The sequence below is a fragment of the Pogoniulus pusillus genome, chromosome 38, assembly GCF_015220805.1.
Source record: "Pogoniulus pusillus isolate bPogPus1 chromosome 38, bPogPus1.pri, whole genome shotgun sequence".
Classification (NCBI taxonomy): Eukaryota; Metazoa; Chordata; class Aves; order Piciformes; family Lybiidae; genus Pogoniulus; species Pogoniulus pusillus.
In genome coordinates this window covers 3,896,769-3,913,809 of record NC_087301.1, presented here as the reverse complement: position 1 = coordinate 3,913,809, position 17,041 = coordinate 3,896,769, and the positions used below count along the sequence as shown (strand labels likewise).

The window sequence follows — 17,041 nt, the reverse complement described above, 5'->3', positions numbered from 1 at the left end:
TGGAGCAGAGGGGATGGTGTCGCCTGAAGGCCTGGGAATGTTCTCCAAGACATCTGTGCCTGTCGTATAAAAGAAATATTGCTCTGTGTTCCTTTGTCAGTGCTTAGTTCAGCTCCTTAAAATGGGGGGGGAAGTAAGAAGTTCTGAGATGGTTATAGTTTGGGATAGCATAGAATGCCTTTGCTGCAGCAGTGGATTCAGTGGCCAGTTCTCTTCCACAGCTGAGGGTAGGACAGGTAGGTTGTCAGCATGCAGGAGCCTGGTGTGAAACTGCAGGGAATGATGATGGTCTTCCCCCCATCCCCATCCTAGGAGGGGTTGTCCTCAGGCTTTTGTCATGAGAGAAGGCGATCCTGCTGGAGTGAGCATAGCAAGGCTGAGTAAAGAGCCCTGGAATGCAGTGCAAGTTTGTTGATGAAGCTGGACAATGCTTTGAGTTTTGGAGCTTGTTCAAAGCAAGTCTCAGGAGCAGGAAAGACAAAGTAAAAGGAGCCTGAGCCCAAGTCAGGTTTCTTCACTGAGAGGCTCTCTCAGAGGCACCATGTGTTGGTGGCAGTGAAGGGTGATTGGTGCCTATGTGATGGGGGAGCAATAGGATGGTTTAGATCATCCAGTTCTAACCCCCCCACCATATGCAGGGACACCTCCCACTAGAACAGGTCACTCAAGGCCTCATCCAACCTGGCCTCGAACACCTCTCATGGCAACCTGTGCCAGTTTCTCACCACCCTCACTGCAAAGAACCTTTTCCTAACATTTAATTTGCATCTCCCCTCTTCCATTTCAAACTCATTCCTCCTTATCCTACCATTACAAGACCTTGTCAATAGTCCCTTCACAGCCTTCCTGTAGCTCACTTCAGATACTGGGAGGCCACTCCAAGGTCTCCTCGAAGCCTTCTCTTCTCCAGGCTGCAGAGCCCCAACTGTCTCAGCCTGTCCCCAGAGCAGAGCTGCTGCAGCCCTCTGAGCATCCTGGTGGCCTCCTCTGGACTGGCTCCAACACTTCCATGTCCTTCTTGTGTTGGGGGCTCCAGAAGTGCACACAGAACTCCAGGTGGGGTCTGAGGAGAGCAAAGGGGAAGAATCCCCTCCCTTGCTCTGCTGCACACACTGCTCTTGCTGCAACAAGGACCTTCAAGGCACAGACCAGCTCTCCAAGGAGCACGTACTGTATGTGGGACTGAGGACAACATCACTGTGCTTCAGCAGCAGTCCCAGTTAGCTGTCTTCACAATATGTGCGTCCTTGGACTCTGCTCTTCAGGCAGCAGGATCTCTCCTGTTTGTAACCAACATGCTTCAGCTGCTAGCTGGTTTATGTGTTGCCCTCTGCCTTGTTTGAAAGAATGCCAAACACAGCTGCCCCAGCACAATGACACCTTTCAGAGCTTCAGCAAGGCACCTAGCTGCTGAAGTCTGTTCCCTGTTTTCCTGAGACACAAGCCAGCAGAGCCCTGCTAATCTCTGCTTTGCTAAGGGTCTGCTACGCAGTGCAGGGCCTGATTGGGCACTGAGCTGCAGCTCCACGTACACCTGAGCGGTTCCGAATGGCATCGCTCCCCTTGGAGGGATCTTTGAGGAGGAGAGAGAGGCGTTGATGCCTTTCTAATAGACGCCACAACCCCCAGCGCTCTTCTTCCCCAGGTACAGCTGAACAGCTGCGTTCTCAGAGGAGACCTTCAATTAGCAAGGATAAAGCCACTGGGGTGCAGAAGTTGTGCTGCTCGTAATGAAACGCTGTGATTAATGCTCCACTCCAATTGCTTTTTGCCTTCCATCAAGGAAACAAAAATAATACCCCGTACTATCTCCTTCTGCCTCACACAGATTTGAGTGGGCAGGCCCAGGAGCTGAGTTCAAGAGTCAAATGCTTTCTGTTTGACAAATATTTGTCCCTTCCCACCCACGGCTGCCTACACACTTCCTGAAATATCCCACCCAGCAGCACCCTCCCGAGGGCTTCTCGCAAACCGAAGCTATCTGGGGACGCTCGTCCTTTGTTGGGATGTGAGGCAGTGCCTGGATCTGGGCTGCTTGAAGCTGCACAGCTGGATGCTCCTCTCCGGGAGAGGGGATGGATGGCTGTGCTGCAGTGGGTGCTGGGCACTGCCAGGAGCCCAGCAGTGTGGGCGGCTGCGTCGTGCTGCAGCAGGCTGGCAGGTAACGCAGCCGCTGCCGCAGAGCCTTCAGCGCCCACGTGTCTGGCAGGAGCAGGGCGGTGGGCGAGGTGCCGGGCAAGGCCGCCCGTGGGAGGGAGGAAGGAAGGAAGGATGGATGCGCTAACAATAGTGGTGGCGCCAGCCTGGGTGCCAAGGCGGCAGCTGCTGGCTAGCAGCTGGGACACATGGGGAGGGGCGCAGAGCCGAGACACTGGCACAGGTTGCCTAGGGAGGTCGTGGCTGCTCCCTCCTTGGGAGGATAGGTTGGACTGGATGATCTTGGAGGTCTCTTCCAGCCTGGTTGGTTCTGTGATTCTATGGTTCTTGCCAAATTTAACCACTGCCAATGCCTTTGCTCCTGCAGCTGCCATCCTGGATGACCCCATGGAGTGCAGCAGAGGGGAGAGGCTCTCCATCACTCTCGCCAAGAACCGCATCAACCGCACGCCCGAGCGGGTGGGGAAAGCCAAAGTGGAAGTGGACATCTTTGAGCTGCTGCGAGACAGCGAGTATGAGACAGCAGAAACCAGTAAGTAGCTCTGCACGGACCTGGTCCTTCCGTGGCTCCTCTCTCTGCTGGCTCACAGGAGCTGCCTGGCACACTGCAGTTGCTGCAGAGCATATTAGTGCACTAGTCAAGAGAGGTACTCAAAGCTAAAAGCATCTCTCTGCTCCTCTGTCAGCACTTATAAGATCAACACGTGCCAGCAGGTCTCTGCAAAGCCCAAGGCCTGCCCTGGCTGCTGGAGCACAGTCAGGTTTGGTGCAGGAGTTTGGCATGGTCTGGATGTGGGGCAGCATTCTCTTGGGAGGGGCATGGGACCTTCAGCAGTACTTGTGCTCTGTCAGCACCATCCATGCCTTTGGCACCCAATGCTTGGCTACTCTTTCTGTAAAGAAATTATTCCTAATCTCCAGCCTGAACCTCCCTTGGCCCAATTTCAGGCCAATTCCTTTCCTGCTGTTGTCTGATACTAGGGAGAAGAGACTAACCTCCATCTCTCTCCAATCTCCTTACTGAAAGAGTGGTCAGGCTGCCCAAGGAGGTGGTGGAATCACCATCCCTGCAGGTGTTCAAGAAACATGGGTACATGGTGCTCTGGGACATGGTTTAATGCCTGTGGTAGTGTGAAGTTGATGGTTGGGCTCAGTGATCTTAGAGACCTTTGCCAACTGAAACAGTTCTGTGGTTCTGTTATGCTGTTGTCTGGATCAGGCTGGATTTTCACCCAGCTTTGGTGTTTGTTGTTGTGATGGTTTAGGTGTTACCCACACACACACTCTTAAGAAAATCACCCAGACAAGATTCAGCAGCTGGAAATTAAAGAATGGAGCTTTATATTTATAGCTTAGCACAAGATACAAGCAGAGATTTACAGTCTAGACAGCTACAGACAGAAATAGACAAGTTAAAAAGGTAATACAGAAATAGAGCAGCCCTCCCAGAAACCAGAGTCCCCAGGAGGGGCTCCCAACCACCCTTCCACCTCCTTCCCACCCCTCTGCCTTACCCCAGACTTTGCCTTATGTCCAAAGTGAGTTTGGAGAATCAGCCAGGGGAGTCAGGAAGCAGACAGGTTATTCACACAGACAGTAGGTTAGAGAGAGAAAAGGGAGGCAGCCAAAGCCAGAGAGCAACTCTGTTATCTCTATTTATGTTCTTGGTTTTATCCATCTCAACAAGCCTATGAGTGTAGCAGACACCACCATTGTTTCCTTCTCACAGCCTAGCATCTAATTCTTCTCATCAGAATATCCCAGTTAGGCTCAAACTAGCACAGTTGTGCATAGCACTGAACACCCCTGCACCTGGAAGGCTCCATGGAGCTCAGGAGCAGGGCTCTGAGTGGTTAACAGGAGCAGCTCAACAGGCCTGCGAGATAGCAGAGCACTCCTTCATTTCCTGAATTAGCCTTTGCATTATTTATAGCAGTGTGCACTTAATAAAGTGCATTTCAGCAAGTACCTGCATGTCTGTTCCTATAAATAGACACCTGTCACCCATGAGACAGTCTAGATTAAGATCATCACACACAGCATCACAGAAACTGTTCCATAATGACCATGCTCCACCTTTTTGCATCCCTCATCTCTTTTAGCTTTTTCTTGCTCTTTCCCAGCTGTTCAGGGTTGTGCACATCCTGCTACACCCTCATTTGTCAGGGCAGTAGGGTAAATAATACTTAAAAATACCTAAGGGAGTAGGGATGAGGAAGATGGGGCCAGATTCTTCTCGGTAGTCACCAGGGATAGGACAAGAGGCAGTGGGCATCAACTCGACCATAGAAAGTTCCATCTAATGGAAGTTCCATTGTGGCCATCAGAGCCAATGGCATCCTGGCCAGTGTCAGGAGCAGTGTGGCCAGCAGGACAAGGGAGGTTCTTCTGCCCCTGTGTTCAGCACTGCTCAGGCCACACCTTGAGTGCTGTGTCCAGTTGTGGGCTACTTGATTCAAGAGAGGTACTGGAATGTGTCCAGAGAAGGGCAATGAAGCTGTTGAGGGGCCTGGAGCAGAGCCCTGTGAGGAGAGGCTGAGGGAGCTGGGGGGGGTGCAGCCTGCAGAAGAGGAGGCTCAGGGCAGAGCTCATTGCTGTCTGCAGCTGCCTGCAGGGAGGCTGTAGTCAGGTGGGGTTGGGCTCTGCTGCCAGGCAAGCAGCAACAGAAGAAGGGGACACAGCCTCAATCTGTGCCAGGGGAGGTCTAGGCTGGATGTTAGGAGGAAGTTGTTGTCAGAGAGAGAGATTGGCATTGGAATGGGCTGCCCAGGGAGGTGGTGGAGTCGCTGTCCTTGGAGGTGTTGAGGCATAGCCTGGCTGGGGCACTTAATGCCATGGTCTGGTTGATTGGCCAGGGCTGGGTGCTAGGCTGGGCTGTATGAGCTTGGAGGTCTCTTCCAACCTGTTTGATTCTATGATTCTGTGAGGAACACGAGATGGAACTTCTTTACTTTGGAGACAGAACAAGGGGGAATGGCCTCAAGCTGAGGTTTAGGTTGGATATTAGGAGAAGTTTTTTAATGGAGAGAGAGGTCAGGGACTGGAATGAGCTGCCCACGGAAGTGGTGGAGTTACCCACCCTGGTTGTGTTTCAGGATGGTTTGGATGTGGTTCTTGGGGCTGTGGTTTGAGGTGGATCTTGTAGAGCAGGGTTCTAGGCTGCATTTGGTGACCCTGAGGGGCTTTGCCAACCTTGCATGGTGCTGTGAGTCTGTGAGGGTGGCTGCCAGAGAGATTGTGGAGTCTTTGTAGAGACTTTCATGGCTCAACTGGATGTGTTCCTGTGTGGTCTGCTCTAGGTGATCCTGCTCTGGCAGGGGGGTTGGACTCAATGTTCTGCAGAGGTCACTTCCAACCCCAACCCTTCTGTGATTCTGTGAGATCCATTCTTAGTGGCCAAGCCACACAGAAGGGATGGGGACTGCCTGAATTCCCAAATGCCTTCCCAATTTGCCCCTGGAAGTATCCTACATCTCCCAAGAAGCCTCTTGGGGACTGAGAAAATTGCTGATTTGCCTGAGCCTCCTGTCTGTGCAAGAACCAGTGGCATTTTTACCTCTATTCCCCTTTCCCTTCCTCAGAAATCCACGTGTGGCAACGTTCCTGTTGTTTAACTCTGCTCAGGAAACAGCCTTGATTGCCAAGTGACCCTAGAGCTGCAGTAACCATCGTGAGCGAGATTCCTTTCTCACTTGCACCCCTGTAACGCTGCTCAGAAGTGATTCTCTTGGAGTGTTTTTCAAGCAGGAGAATACTAATTTGCTGAGAAGGAAACATTATGCAAGAAATTGTTGATTTCAGCAAAGGTGGTGTTTGGGGAGAACATGGAAATGGGATAAGTGAGGAAGAGATAATCTTGCATTTCAAATTTTTCACCTCAGGGTGATTTTCTTTGTTTTCTTTGCTCTGACTTATGGAGTGTATTAAAAAGGAAAAGGAAAAAGGTAGAAATCAGAGCAAATTGATTTGATTCTGGCAAAGTGAGAGTTCACAGCGTTTTGCAAGATGTGATTTGCCTTTTCTTTGGAGTGAAGAATGTCTTGAAGTATTTCTTGCAACAGGAAAAATCTGCGTTCTGCATGGTTCTGCTACTAATGCTGCTGAAGTTAGTCTTGATTTACACTGGGAGCAGGGGAGAGTTGGATCCTGTCACTTCAATTTCAAACCTTTTGTGACTTTCCAGCCTCTGACTTAGAATCATAGAATCAAGCAGGTTGGAAGAGAGCTCCAAGCTCAGCCAGCCCAACCTAGCACCCAGCCCTGGCCAATCAACCAGACCATGGCACTAAGTGCCCCAGCCAGGCTTGGCTTCAACACCTCCAGGCATGGTGACTCCACCACCTCCCTGGGCAGCCCATTCCAATGCCAATCACTCTCTCTGACAACAACTTCCTCCTAACATCCAGCCTGAACCTGCCCTGGCACAGCTTGAGGCTGTGTCCCCTTGTTCTGTTGCTGGCTGCCTGGCAGCAGAGCCCAACCCCACCTGGCTACAGCCTCCCTGCAGGCAGCTGCAGGCAGCAATGAGCTCTGCCCTGAGCCTCCTCTTCTGCAGGCTGCACCCCCCCAGCTCCCTCAGCCTCTTCTCACAGGGCTCTGCTCCAGGCCCCTCAACAGCTCTGGCGCCCTCCTGTGGACACCTTCCAGCACCTCAACATCTCTCTCGAGTGGAGGAGCCCAGAACTGGACACAGCACTCAAGGTGGCACCATTCACCACTGCTCTATGGGCCCTGCCCCCCAGCCAGTTCTTGACCCATATCAGAGTGAATCTCTCCCAGCCACGAGCTGCCAAATTGGCCAGGAGCTTGTGGTAGCTTTAATACTTGTCAGCTTTAATACAGCACTGCTATTTGTTAGCACACGTTAATAAAAGCAGTTGGGATGCCTTAACCTGTGACTGCAAAGCTCTTATACATCTGGTTAATGCTCTTCTCAGATTTCATGCCCTTTGAATCACCCCAAAAATATCCCAGCTAGCATGCTTAGCTGCCTGCTCTAGCAGGGCTGTGATTACAGCCCAGCAGTGATATTTCATGTACAATTAGTTCTTCAACAGAGGAAGGACTTTGGAGAGTTTGTTCTTATTTTGGTGTTGAGTTTGGGGGTTTTTATTTTCTTCTCTCTCCCTCTCCTGATTGACTCAGGCATCTTGCTTACTGTTAGGGAGGCTGAAAATTGCAATTGCTGTAGCAGGTAACTGTGAGTCAGTCCTAATCACATTCACACACACTGTGCTATTTCAGCTTTGTGTCTGAATGAAGACAAACATTGACTGTTCCTGTGCTCACCCTCTGTAAAGTCATGAAATCACAGCATCATAGAATGGGTTGTGTTGGAAGGGACCTCCAAAGGTCATCCAGTCCAATCCCCTGCAGTCAGCAGGGACATCCTCCTCTACTAGAACAGGTTCCCCAGAGCCCCATCAAGCCTGCTCTTGATATCTCCAGGGATGTCGCCTCAACTACCTCCTTGGGCAACCTGTGCCAGTCTTCCACTACCCTCATGGTAAAGACCTTCCTCCCAACATCCAGCCTAACTCTACTCTTCTCTAACTTCAAACCATTGGCTCTTACCTTGTCTCTACAGGTCTTTGGAAAGGGTCCCTCTCCAGCCTTCTTGTAGCCCCCCTCAGGAGCTGGAAGGCTGCTGTTAAGTCTCTTTGGAGTCTTCTCTTCTCCAGGCTGAACATCCCCAGCTCCCTTAGTATTTTGAAGTGAATTTGCAGTGAAAGGCTATGGGCAGAGCTGCTTCTGCCAGTAGAATGAAGCCTGTTCTTTGTTTGATGTTTGAGCTTCTTTTATGGAGATCCAAAAAACGCCTTGTCTAATCATGCCTTTATCTAAAACACCTTCCTCCTTTTGATGTCCAGGGAGGGACAGATTTTCAACTTGTCACCCTGTCCCCTATCATTTCATTTGTCTTTTGAACTTCTTTCTGTTGTTAATCCAGACATCTCAGGGCAGGTCAGCAGTCAGAGCCACTGGAGGGTTTTTAATTCTTATTTATTCACACTAATATTTCAAAGTGCCTCATACATCCTTTCAGTGGCGTTGTCTCAGATGTGCTATTAACTGCCCTACTATTTTGGTGATCCTGTTGGATTTAGTGTTTAAGCCTGCCCTGGTTGTGGCTTCCTGTTAGGAAGCATGAAGGATGCTGTAGGGAGCAGCCTTGGAGCCATGATGCATTCTCTGAAGTGCCATCTGTTTATCCACTTGGCTTTTGCTGTATGAGAATCTCATCCTGACCAGTCCCTGTCATTCAAGGTCCTCTGATATGTTTTGCAACCATGGAAATGTTGAGGTAATTGCATACCTTCCCTGCTCATTTATTTTCAATTAGAGGCAAGAATCTTCTTTGCATGCTGTTTGCAACTCTGCTATCAGGTATCTGTCTGCAATGAAAATGCTGCTGTGTCCTGCACCTGGATGCTCTCAGCACAGCACTGTCGACCCTGCCTCGGACAGGGGGGAGTTCAATTAAATGCTTGCCAGGTGCCCTGAGATGCCAGGAGGTAAAAGGCACTGTCCTGACCACTAAGGGGATGTGCATGCATACCTAATGGGAGAGCTGCTCCCAAAGCTGTGGTGCTTTTTCATGTCCAAAATTAAGCACATCTCCATCTCCCTCTGAATCACAACTGGCTGGTTCCTGCCTGTCCAGAGAAGGGCAAAGCTGGTGAGGGGCCTGGAACACAAACACTACGAGGAGAGGCTGAGGGAGCTTGTGGAAACCACTGAACACTTTCTGACTCAGATGGCAGAACAGACCTGCTAGTATGAAAGGAAGGTCACCATTTTGCAGAGCATAGATGAATGCAATTGTCAGCTTGCTTGAGGGCCACCTCCTAGCTCCAGCCCATAGCCTGTGCTGGTAGCAGGACAGGTGGCTCTCAACCCACTCCCAGCTTCTAAGCAAAGCCTCTAACTGAGCAGACAGAGAAATCACGATGGAACCTCTGAGCTGCACAAACAGCAGAGTCAGAGAGGTCCACATGCAAGTAGAAAGGCAGCGGTCAACAATCCACACTGCCAAGCTGCTTCCCCTGAGTGATGGGAAGGAAGCTTCTGTCCTACCTAAACCAGTGTGGGTCTCAGCACAGTGTGGTGTGCCATGGGATGTTTCCTTTTCAAAGACTTAGGTTTTTAAGGTGGTGTTGAGAAATCCCTTTGCTAAGCATGTTTCTTGGGGTTCTGTCCCACTGCTCTTAAGGAACAACTTGAGGTAGATGAAATGGCTGGAATAGGAGGTTTGGGATATCTCAGGCCTTCAAGTCCAGGCTGCTCTGTGGTACCCATATCCCATCTCATGACAAAGAGGCTCTAAACATGATGTTGCTTCAGTGTTCTCTATTTCTTGAGGCACTAAATTCATTGGACACAAGTGTGAGCATAGATGACTGTGCTTGCACCAATCCAACATATTCCTGTCTCAGTATTGAGTTTACATGGATTTGAGTTTGAAGAGGCTTGAGTGGCCAGGGCTGCATCACTATCTGTGATCCATGCACTTTGGGGGGGATGAGGTGTTGGGAAAGGGCTGACAGATTTTTGCATCCCTGCAAGTACTTCTCTGATTCAGCAGTGTCCATGAGAGTAGCAGGGTTGAGCCTTTTCTCCCTGCAGGGGATAACAAGATCAGGCAATGTTCTGCAGTAGGAAATGTGTTTGGATTACAAGAGAAGAAGCTTTCCAAACATGGTTGGAACCTTTGCCTCAGGCACCTCCACTTTATTTCCATTCATTTTCCTTAATTTTAGTGGATGCTTCACCCTCAGAGTGATAAGCCAGGTTTGCTTCTTCAGACAGCTGTTGCAACTACGTTGCTATGACTACTTAACTCACTTTTTGATCTCTATACCAGAGACGAGAAGAAAAGTATTTACCAAACTTTCCCCTGCATCCACAGCAAAATTCCCTTCAGGACTTCTGCCCTAATGACCAGAGGATAAAGAGGACTTGGAGCAGATCCTTATAGAATCATAGAACTGTTGTGGTTGGAAAAGGTCTCTAAGAGCATCCAGTCCAACCTTCAACCTAACCCCACCGTGGCCATTAAACCATGTCCCCAAGTGCCACGGCCACAGGTTTCTTGAACACCTCCAGGGATGGGGACTCTACCACCTCCCTGGGCAGCCTGTGCCAGTCCCTGACCGTTCTTACAGAACATAAATTGCTCCTATCCCCGACCTAACCCTCTCCTGGCACAAGTTCAAGTCATTTCCTCTTGCTCTGTCACCTGATACTAGGGAGAAGAGGCCAACCCCCCACCTCACTGCAAACCTCCTTTCAGGGAGTTGTAGAGAGCAATGAGGTCTCCCCTCAGCCTCCTCTTCTCCAGACCAAGCAACCCCAGATGACAGGCTCACAGGACATTAGGGGTTGGAAGGGACCCAAGGAGATCATTGAGTCCAACCCCCCTGCCAGAGCAGGACCACAGAGGATCACAGCCAAACAGGTGGTCCCTCAGCTGCTGCTCCCCAGCCCTGTTCTCCAGACCCTTCCCCAGCTTTGTTGCCCTTCTCTGCTCACGCTCTTGGTAGCTACTGAGTTGCAGAGTACCAAAGGGCCTGCTGCATCTGAGAGGGACTGATGAGAGGTGCTGAGATAGCATGTGGGGGGTTCAAATTGCCAGTGCTTGTATTTGAAAGGATCTTCTGAGGAGTGCTAAGTGCCTGTAAATTTTTAAGCACAGAGGAAAAGTAAGTGCTGGATTCCTTTGAAAGTGCTGCAGAAAAATACCACTCACTCTCTAACAGATTGAGATGGTGGAGAGGGAGAAAGCATGGGAAGGAAAACCCAAGGGAAGGTTGTGCATGAAGTCAGAGCAATTAGAATGTGTAGGGACTTCGCAGGTGTGATGGTTTGGGTGTTACCTGCCCCCCCCTCCCCACTTGAGAAAATCACCCAGACTAGACTCAGTTGATCTGGAAATTGAATGAGGCCTTTTTACTCACAGCTTAGCACAAGACAGAAGCAGGGAGTTACAATCTAGACAGAAACAGACAAGTTCAAAAGTAATACAGAAACACAGCAGCCCTCCCAGAAACCCGAGTCCCCAGGAGGGGCTCCAACCACCCTTCCACTTTATTCCCACCCTCTACCTTGCCCCAGACTTTGCTTTACATTGAAGGTGAGTTTGGAGGGTCAGCCAGGGGGGTTAGGAAGCAGAAGGATTAGTCACAGAGATGGTTTAGGTTAGAGAGCGAAGTTCACACAGCCCCAGAGCCCAGAGAGCAACTCTGTTATCTATATTTATGTTCTTATTCTTATCCATCTCAGCAAGCCTATGAGTGCAGCAGCCATCACCACTGTTTCTTTTCACAGCCTAGCATCTACTTCTTCTCACCAGAATATCCCAGCTAGGCTCAAACTAGCACAGCAGGATATGGAGTTTTCCCTTCAAGTAGCACAAGGAGACAAGTCAAACCAGTTCCCTAAAGCCACAAACTAAGTTTTTTAGCTTTTGGCCTCACATTCTAGCTGTGAGATTTTGGAGGCTTATGAAGCCTGAGGCCAGAGATGACCACTTGAACTGGCTTTTCCAATCCTCTGCAGAAAACAGACCAGAGGCATTCACCTGCTGAGTGTCCCCAAGCTGTGTGAAAGAGTCTCCAAGCACAGCAGAGGCACAGCTCACCTCCAGTCCTGATTTAAAGGCTGGAGGTTGATAGCAAACGTCTCTGATGTGTAATAGGACAGTTTTGGTGATGAATTCCCTTCACAACCAAATATATGTTCTCATTGGGAATTTTTCTAGCTCCTTTTTTTTTTCCTCCAGCTGCTGAATCTAGATAACTTTTTACAACCATCACAAAAGCTCCTCTGAGGAGTGAGCCAGAGACCGACAGTCAGGGGGCTATGGAGCAGACCAACCTTTTGGTGCTGAGAAGGCAAGATCTTGACAATCTCAGCTTTGCAAAACTATGGCTCAGTTTTTTGTGCATGAAAATGCTGTGAGCTCTTGCTCTTGCCAGAACTGGTAAGTGGTGGAGGTGCCTCTTTTCTGCCTCTTCCTTCAGAAAGCAGTCACTTGGCACCAGCTGAGCACATGTGGCTTTGCCTGTCCCAGGGAGAAAAGGCCTGCAGAACAAGTCCTAAAAGGAGCAGCTGAAGGAGCTGGGTTTGGGTTAGTCTGAAGGAAAGGAGGCTGAGGGGAGACTTCTTTGCTCTCTCGACAACTCCCTGTAAAGAGGTTGCAGTGAGGTGAGGATTGGCCTCTTCTCTCTACTATCAGGTGATAGAGTAAGAGGAAATGGCCTGGAATTGCACCAGGGTGGTTTAAGTTGGATATTAGGATGTAGTCCTTCAAAGAAAAAAGTATTCAGGCATTGGCACAGGCCTGCACAGGGAGGTGGGTGGAGCCACTAACTGTGGAGGTGTTCAAGAAATGTGTGGACGTGGTACCTGGGAACATGACTTAGTGACTGTGGTGGTGCTGATGATTGGAGTTAATGATCTTAGAGGTCTTTTCCCAACTGAAAAAAATCTGTGATTCTGTGAGCTGAGTGTGTGGTGATGCCGAGGCAGATCTGCTGCTTCAGATAAGCTGTAGCCAGCACACGTCCAGGCCATCCTTTCCAAGCCCAGGGATTCAGGCACAAGGGGCTCTTGCCTGCTGTTCGTGAGGCTTCGCCTATTCAGGCTGCTTAGGAGGAGTCTTTCCCAGCGATAGGGTTGATTGGGATGGCAGCAGAGAGGTGGCACCAGCAGGGGTAGTCCTTGGAGTGCTATTGGCTACGTTTGTGCTGTGAATTAAAGGGCAAAAGGTTGCAGTTTAACCCAGGAAGCTGGAGGGGAAGAGATTTAGCTTCTTCCTTTGTCATGGTCTTTTTATTGTTCAGCTACCCTTGGTGGCCACGGAGCTAGAGATTAACTACTGCCAGGAGGAGAGGGAAAAACAACAAATGGAAACCAGTAATATGAGCCTGGTGATTAGTGCTGAGCTCTGCAGAGGACGAGGGAAGAAATTCAAGCAAGTTGGTTTGCTGCTAGCTGATTCCCTGGAGCTAGGTCACCGCTGGGTTTAGCAACTGCCAGAAACTTTAGTTAAGGGTTTTATCTTGGAGGAAAGCAGATGGAGACAAAGAGGGATGTTAAAGAAAGAGAGACTCAGTTCAGAGATGAGGCTTTGGGGGAGAGTTCAGGTGGGGAAAGATGGAGAGAAGGTTGTCACAGACAGGATGAGAGCTCTTCAGAGGGATTAAATGCCTGGAAGCGTGAAGGAGAAATCAGGGCGTCCTTAGGCAGGTGCAGCAGGTACTGTCTGCAGGAAGCTGAGGATGAAGTCTAACTCCTGTTTCCTCTTTGGTGCCTGCAGTGTGCCAGATTCTCCCAAAAGGGGTGGTAGGCGTCCTGGGACCTTCCTCAAGCCCAGCCTCGAGCTCCATTATCAGCAATATCTGTGGGGAAAAAGAGGTAAGTGGAAAAGTTCCATGCTGGAGTAAATCCATGCCCATGCACTGACTGACTCCATCCCCATGCCCTTGTTGCCCAGTGGCTGTCAGGGGCTGGGAGGGGTAGTGCAGGAGCTCTTGGATGTGCACTTGACTTTGTGCACAGTCTAGGGAAGCTGCACCCCTTTCTGTTTGCTGTTCCATCAAGGCAAACCCTTTTTATTCCGTGTCCAGACTATGTGCCTGATTTCGTATTTTAGAAGCCGTGAGCTGATCTGATTCTGCTCGTGGGATACGAAAAGAAATTGAGCTCTTCCCTCACAGTTCAGCCCTTTAAAGCCAGATAAAATCTTTGAGCCTTTTAGTAGCCTCTGTCTGGAGCCCAGCCTTGAAACGGAGGAGTGCCTGGAACTGAGCACTGTAAATGACTTACAATTCACAAATGACTGCTCTTCTTTGTTCCCTGAGAATCAGAAGTGGTGAAGAGATCTTTTAGACCTAGTGCTCAGGGCTGCAGCAGGATGTGTCTCCTGAGAGTATTTTGCTGTGCTTTCTCCAGTTAAATGTCCCAGACGTGCTCCATCCCAGACAAAGGCAACTCTGCAGTAAGAGACTATTTCTCCCTGAAATTCCTATTCAGGCTGACTCTCTGATCTATGTCTCTTCATTTAGCCTTCCCCCCCAACCCAGAAATTAAAGGTGAGTGCCAGTGCACTCCTAAGCTATTTGCTTCTCCATCTTGAGCTCAGCTGCCCTTGCAGTGATGTAAACCTGCAGTAACTCCCTGTGATTTATGTCAGAGTAGCACCAGTTGCTGCTGCTGTGTTAAAGGGGATACAGCAACCCAGCCAGAGCCGTTGTGCTTACAGCCATCCATCAGGTAAAGCAGAGTGTCCCCGTTTGACCACTGAGGCACCTGCTGTTCGCCAGGAGCCTGTGCAAAACTGATGGATGAACTTGGGTCTCTGGGCTTTGGCCCTCAGATTTCCTTCCCTCCCGTTTGGGGAGGGGCATTGCACTGGGCCAGAGCTTTCAAAAGGGAGAAGAGGCCACCAGGGCCAAACATGAAGTCTGGACCAGGGCAATGATCAGCTCTGGATGCTTGCAGGATTGCCTTCACCTCTGTCTGCATCTCTCTCTTCCCTTCTAGCACTTGTTGCTGCAAGTCTCAGGCTGTGTCTAGCTCCCAGCAGTGCTCATCATGCTTGTACTGGAGCTACCCTGCCTGCTCTGGTTAAAGGGGTTTGACTCTGCCTCTCTTCTCCTCTTGCAGTCTACTTCTCTCCCTGTTAAGAGAGCCCTCAGCGAGGGCTGCAGAGTGGAATCAAGGCAGATAGCAGCTTATTGCTCTTTTCCTATTGCTGACCAAACAACTTCTACTGTCAATAAAACAGCCATCACAACCTCCTGTTGGCCTTTCCCATGAGGAGAGAGATAGGAAAGGTCTAATAATGGAGGAAAAGAGGACTCAACACTCCTGCAATGAAGCTGCAGCAGATGCTTCCCTTTCTCTGTGTTACATTTCTTCCCAAAAATTCACTTAGCAAAAGGAAAACAATTTGGCTGAACCCCAAAGTGTCTGAGCTTGATCTGGCTGCCCACCCATTCCCTCTATGTGAACCCACGAGGTGTGCAGCAGAGATGTCTTGGAGGGAGCCCTCAGACTGTTCTGCTGTGCTCCCCCTTCCCGAACAACCTGGGAACACCATCCTACTCCCACCTCCTGCCCCAAATCCCTGGGAACACCATCCTACTCCCACCTCCTGCCCCAAAATCCCCTGGGAACACCATCCACTCTTCCCACCTCCTGCCCCAAATTCCCTGCTAAACAGCATCCCACTCCCACCTCCTGCTCCGCTCCATTACTAACAAGGCAGCGTTGTTAGGACTCGTGGCTGCGGTCCCGTTGGAGCTTGCCTGCCACACAGCCACCTGTTACCTCTTTGCTGATCAAAAAAGCCCAAAGCTTCCTGGGCTGCTGCATCTGTTCCTTTCTCTCCTGAGCCTTACCAGTGCAGGGTCATCTTGTTCTTCCCTTCATCTCTCCTAATTACCTGACGACAAATGGGTTTGCAGGCGGAGGTGGCTTTGCAGCACTTGGCCTATCTTGCACACAGCAAAGGGCTGAGGGCCTCCAGCATGGGTTGTGGAAGTCCCTGCTGCCTGCAAAGCATCCTCCAGGTTTACCCAGGCAGCAAGCCCAAAGCAGATGTGGGCCCAGCCACAATTAGTGCCCAAGCTAATTAGGTTGAACTCATCCAAAATGGTTTCCTGTGCCCCAAGCACAGTCCCCATTGCCTTCCTCTGAGTGGCCCAGCAAGGACTTCCCTGATCCACTCCTTCCTGTGGCTTCTGGTTGCTGCAAGAGTTATTTTCCTCTGCTACTGCACAAACCCCACCCTCCTCTCTTCACTCTGGTGACGCTCTGCAGTCCCTGGGGTATCCCACTTGCTGCCTGCTGTGCATTTCACACCAAAGACCCTTCGTGGTAGATTTACCTGGTTTTATTTTGTTTCTTTTTCCTCTTGAATTATGTTTTCTTTCCCCCTCCTCTTCGCTCAGGTTCCTCATTTCAAGGTGGCGCCAGAGGAGTTCATGAAGCTGCAGCTCCAGCGGTTCACCACCCTCAACCTCCATCCCAGCAACACTGATATCAGCGTGGCCGTGGCAGGAATCCTGAATTTCTTTAACTGCACCACTGCCTGCCTCATCTGTGCCAAAGCTGAATGTAAGTCATTGCCAGGCTGGCTTCACTTGCCCCTTGCTCCCAGTGTCTGCTCTTCCTGCTTTTCTATCTCCTGCATGTTTGGTGCCTGTGGAAGCTTTCACAAGCAGTGTCTGAGAGGTGCCTCACCGTTGCCTCCCATGGTGTTGGTCTCTCCTGGTTGTGCTGGCAGGGTCTTCCCTGTTGGCAGCAGGTAGGCACTCAATCAGAGAAGCCCAAAACAGCAGAGACCTGCAGGGCAGGTTTCCCACCTTGTTGCCCCGTGGAGGTGTTTGTGGGAGGAGGAAAGGGGATGGAGAGAGGACTTGCCTGCCTTCTGCTTGACAATCTGAGGAGTGTTTTGCTTGCACAGATGGGGTTTTGAAATGAAAAGGAAAAAAGGGCCCAGACTTCTTTCTGGAGATTATTTTAGGCAAGTAAAGCTTTTTGAAATAGGCTTTTCCCAAACCCATGTGCAGTTTGTGGCCTAAAAGCAGGACTTGATTAATAGTCAATACACTGCACACCCTCTTGGGCTTGCAGCCATACATCTGTTGGTAATTGTGCATCTGGGTGCTGGAGCATTCACCTCAGCAAGACCATATTCATTTCAGCATAACTCTTTTGCCATGGCAGGAACAGGCTCTGCATCATAGTGGCTAGAGAATAAAGTGTGTCCTGTGCTTTTTAAGGCCAGTGTGTAGATAGCTAGCTGGTATCCAGTACCCACATCTGTCTTGGTTTTGTTGTCCTGCATCCAGATTCGTTAGCACTGGAGTTTGCC

The 17,041-nt window shown here is 50.2% G+C and overlaps 1 protein-coding gene across 1 annotated transcript in view; it reads left to right on the top strand.

The window, feature by feature from the left end:
• GRIK4 (glutamate ionotropic receptor kainate type subunit 4) overlaps window positions 1-17,041 on the top strand; it is a 262,197-nt gene that overhangs the window by 165,060 nt on the left and 80,096 nt on the right. The window contains 3 exon segments of the mRNA XM_064173386.1: window positions 2,525-2,689; window positions 13,478-13,575; window positions 16,116-16,284. Of these exon segments, the coding sequence (XP_064029456.1) occupies window positions 2,525-2,689; window positions 13,478-13,575; window positions 16,116-16,284 (432 nt within the window).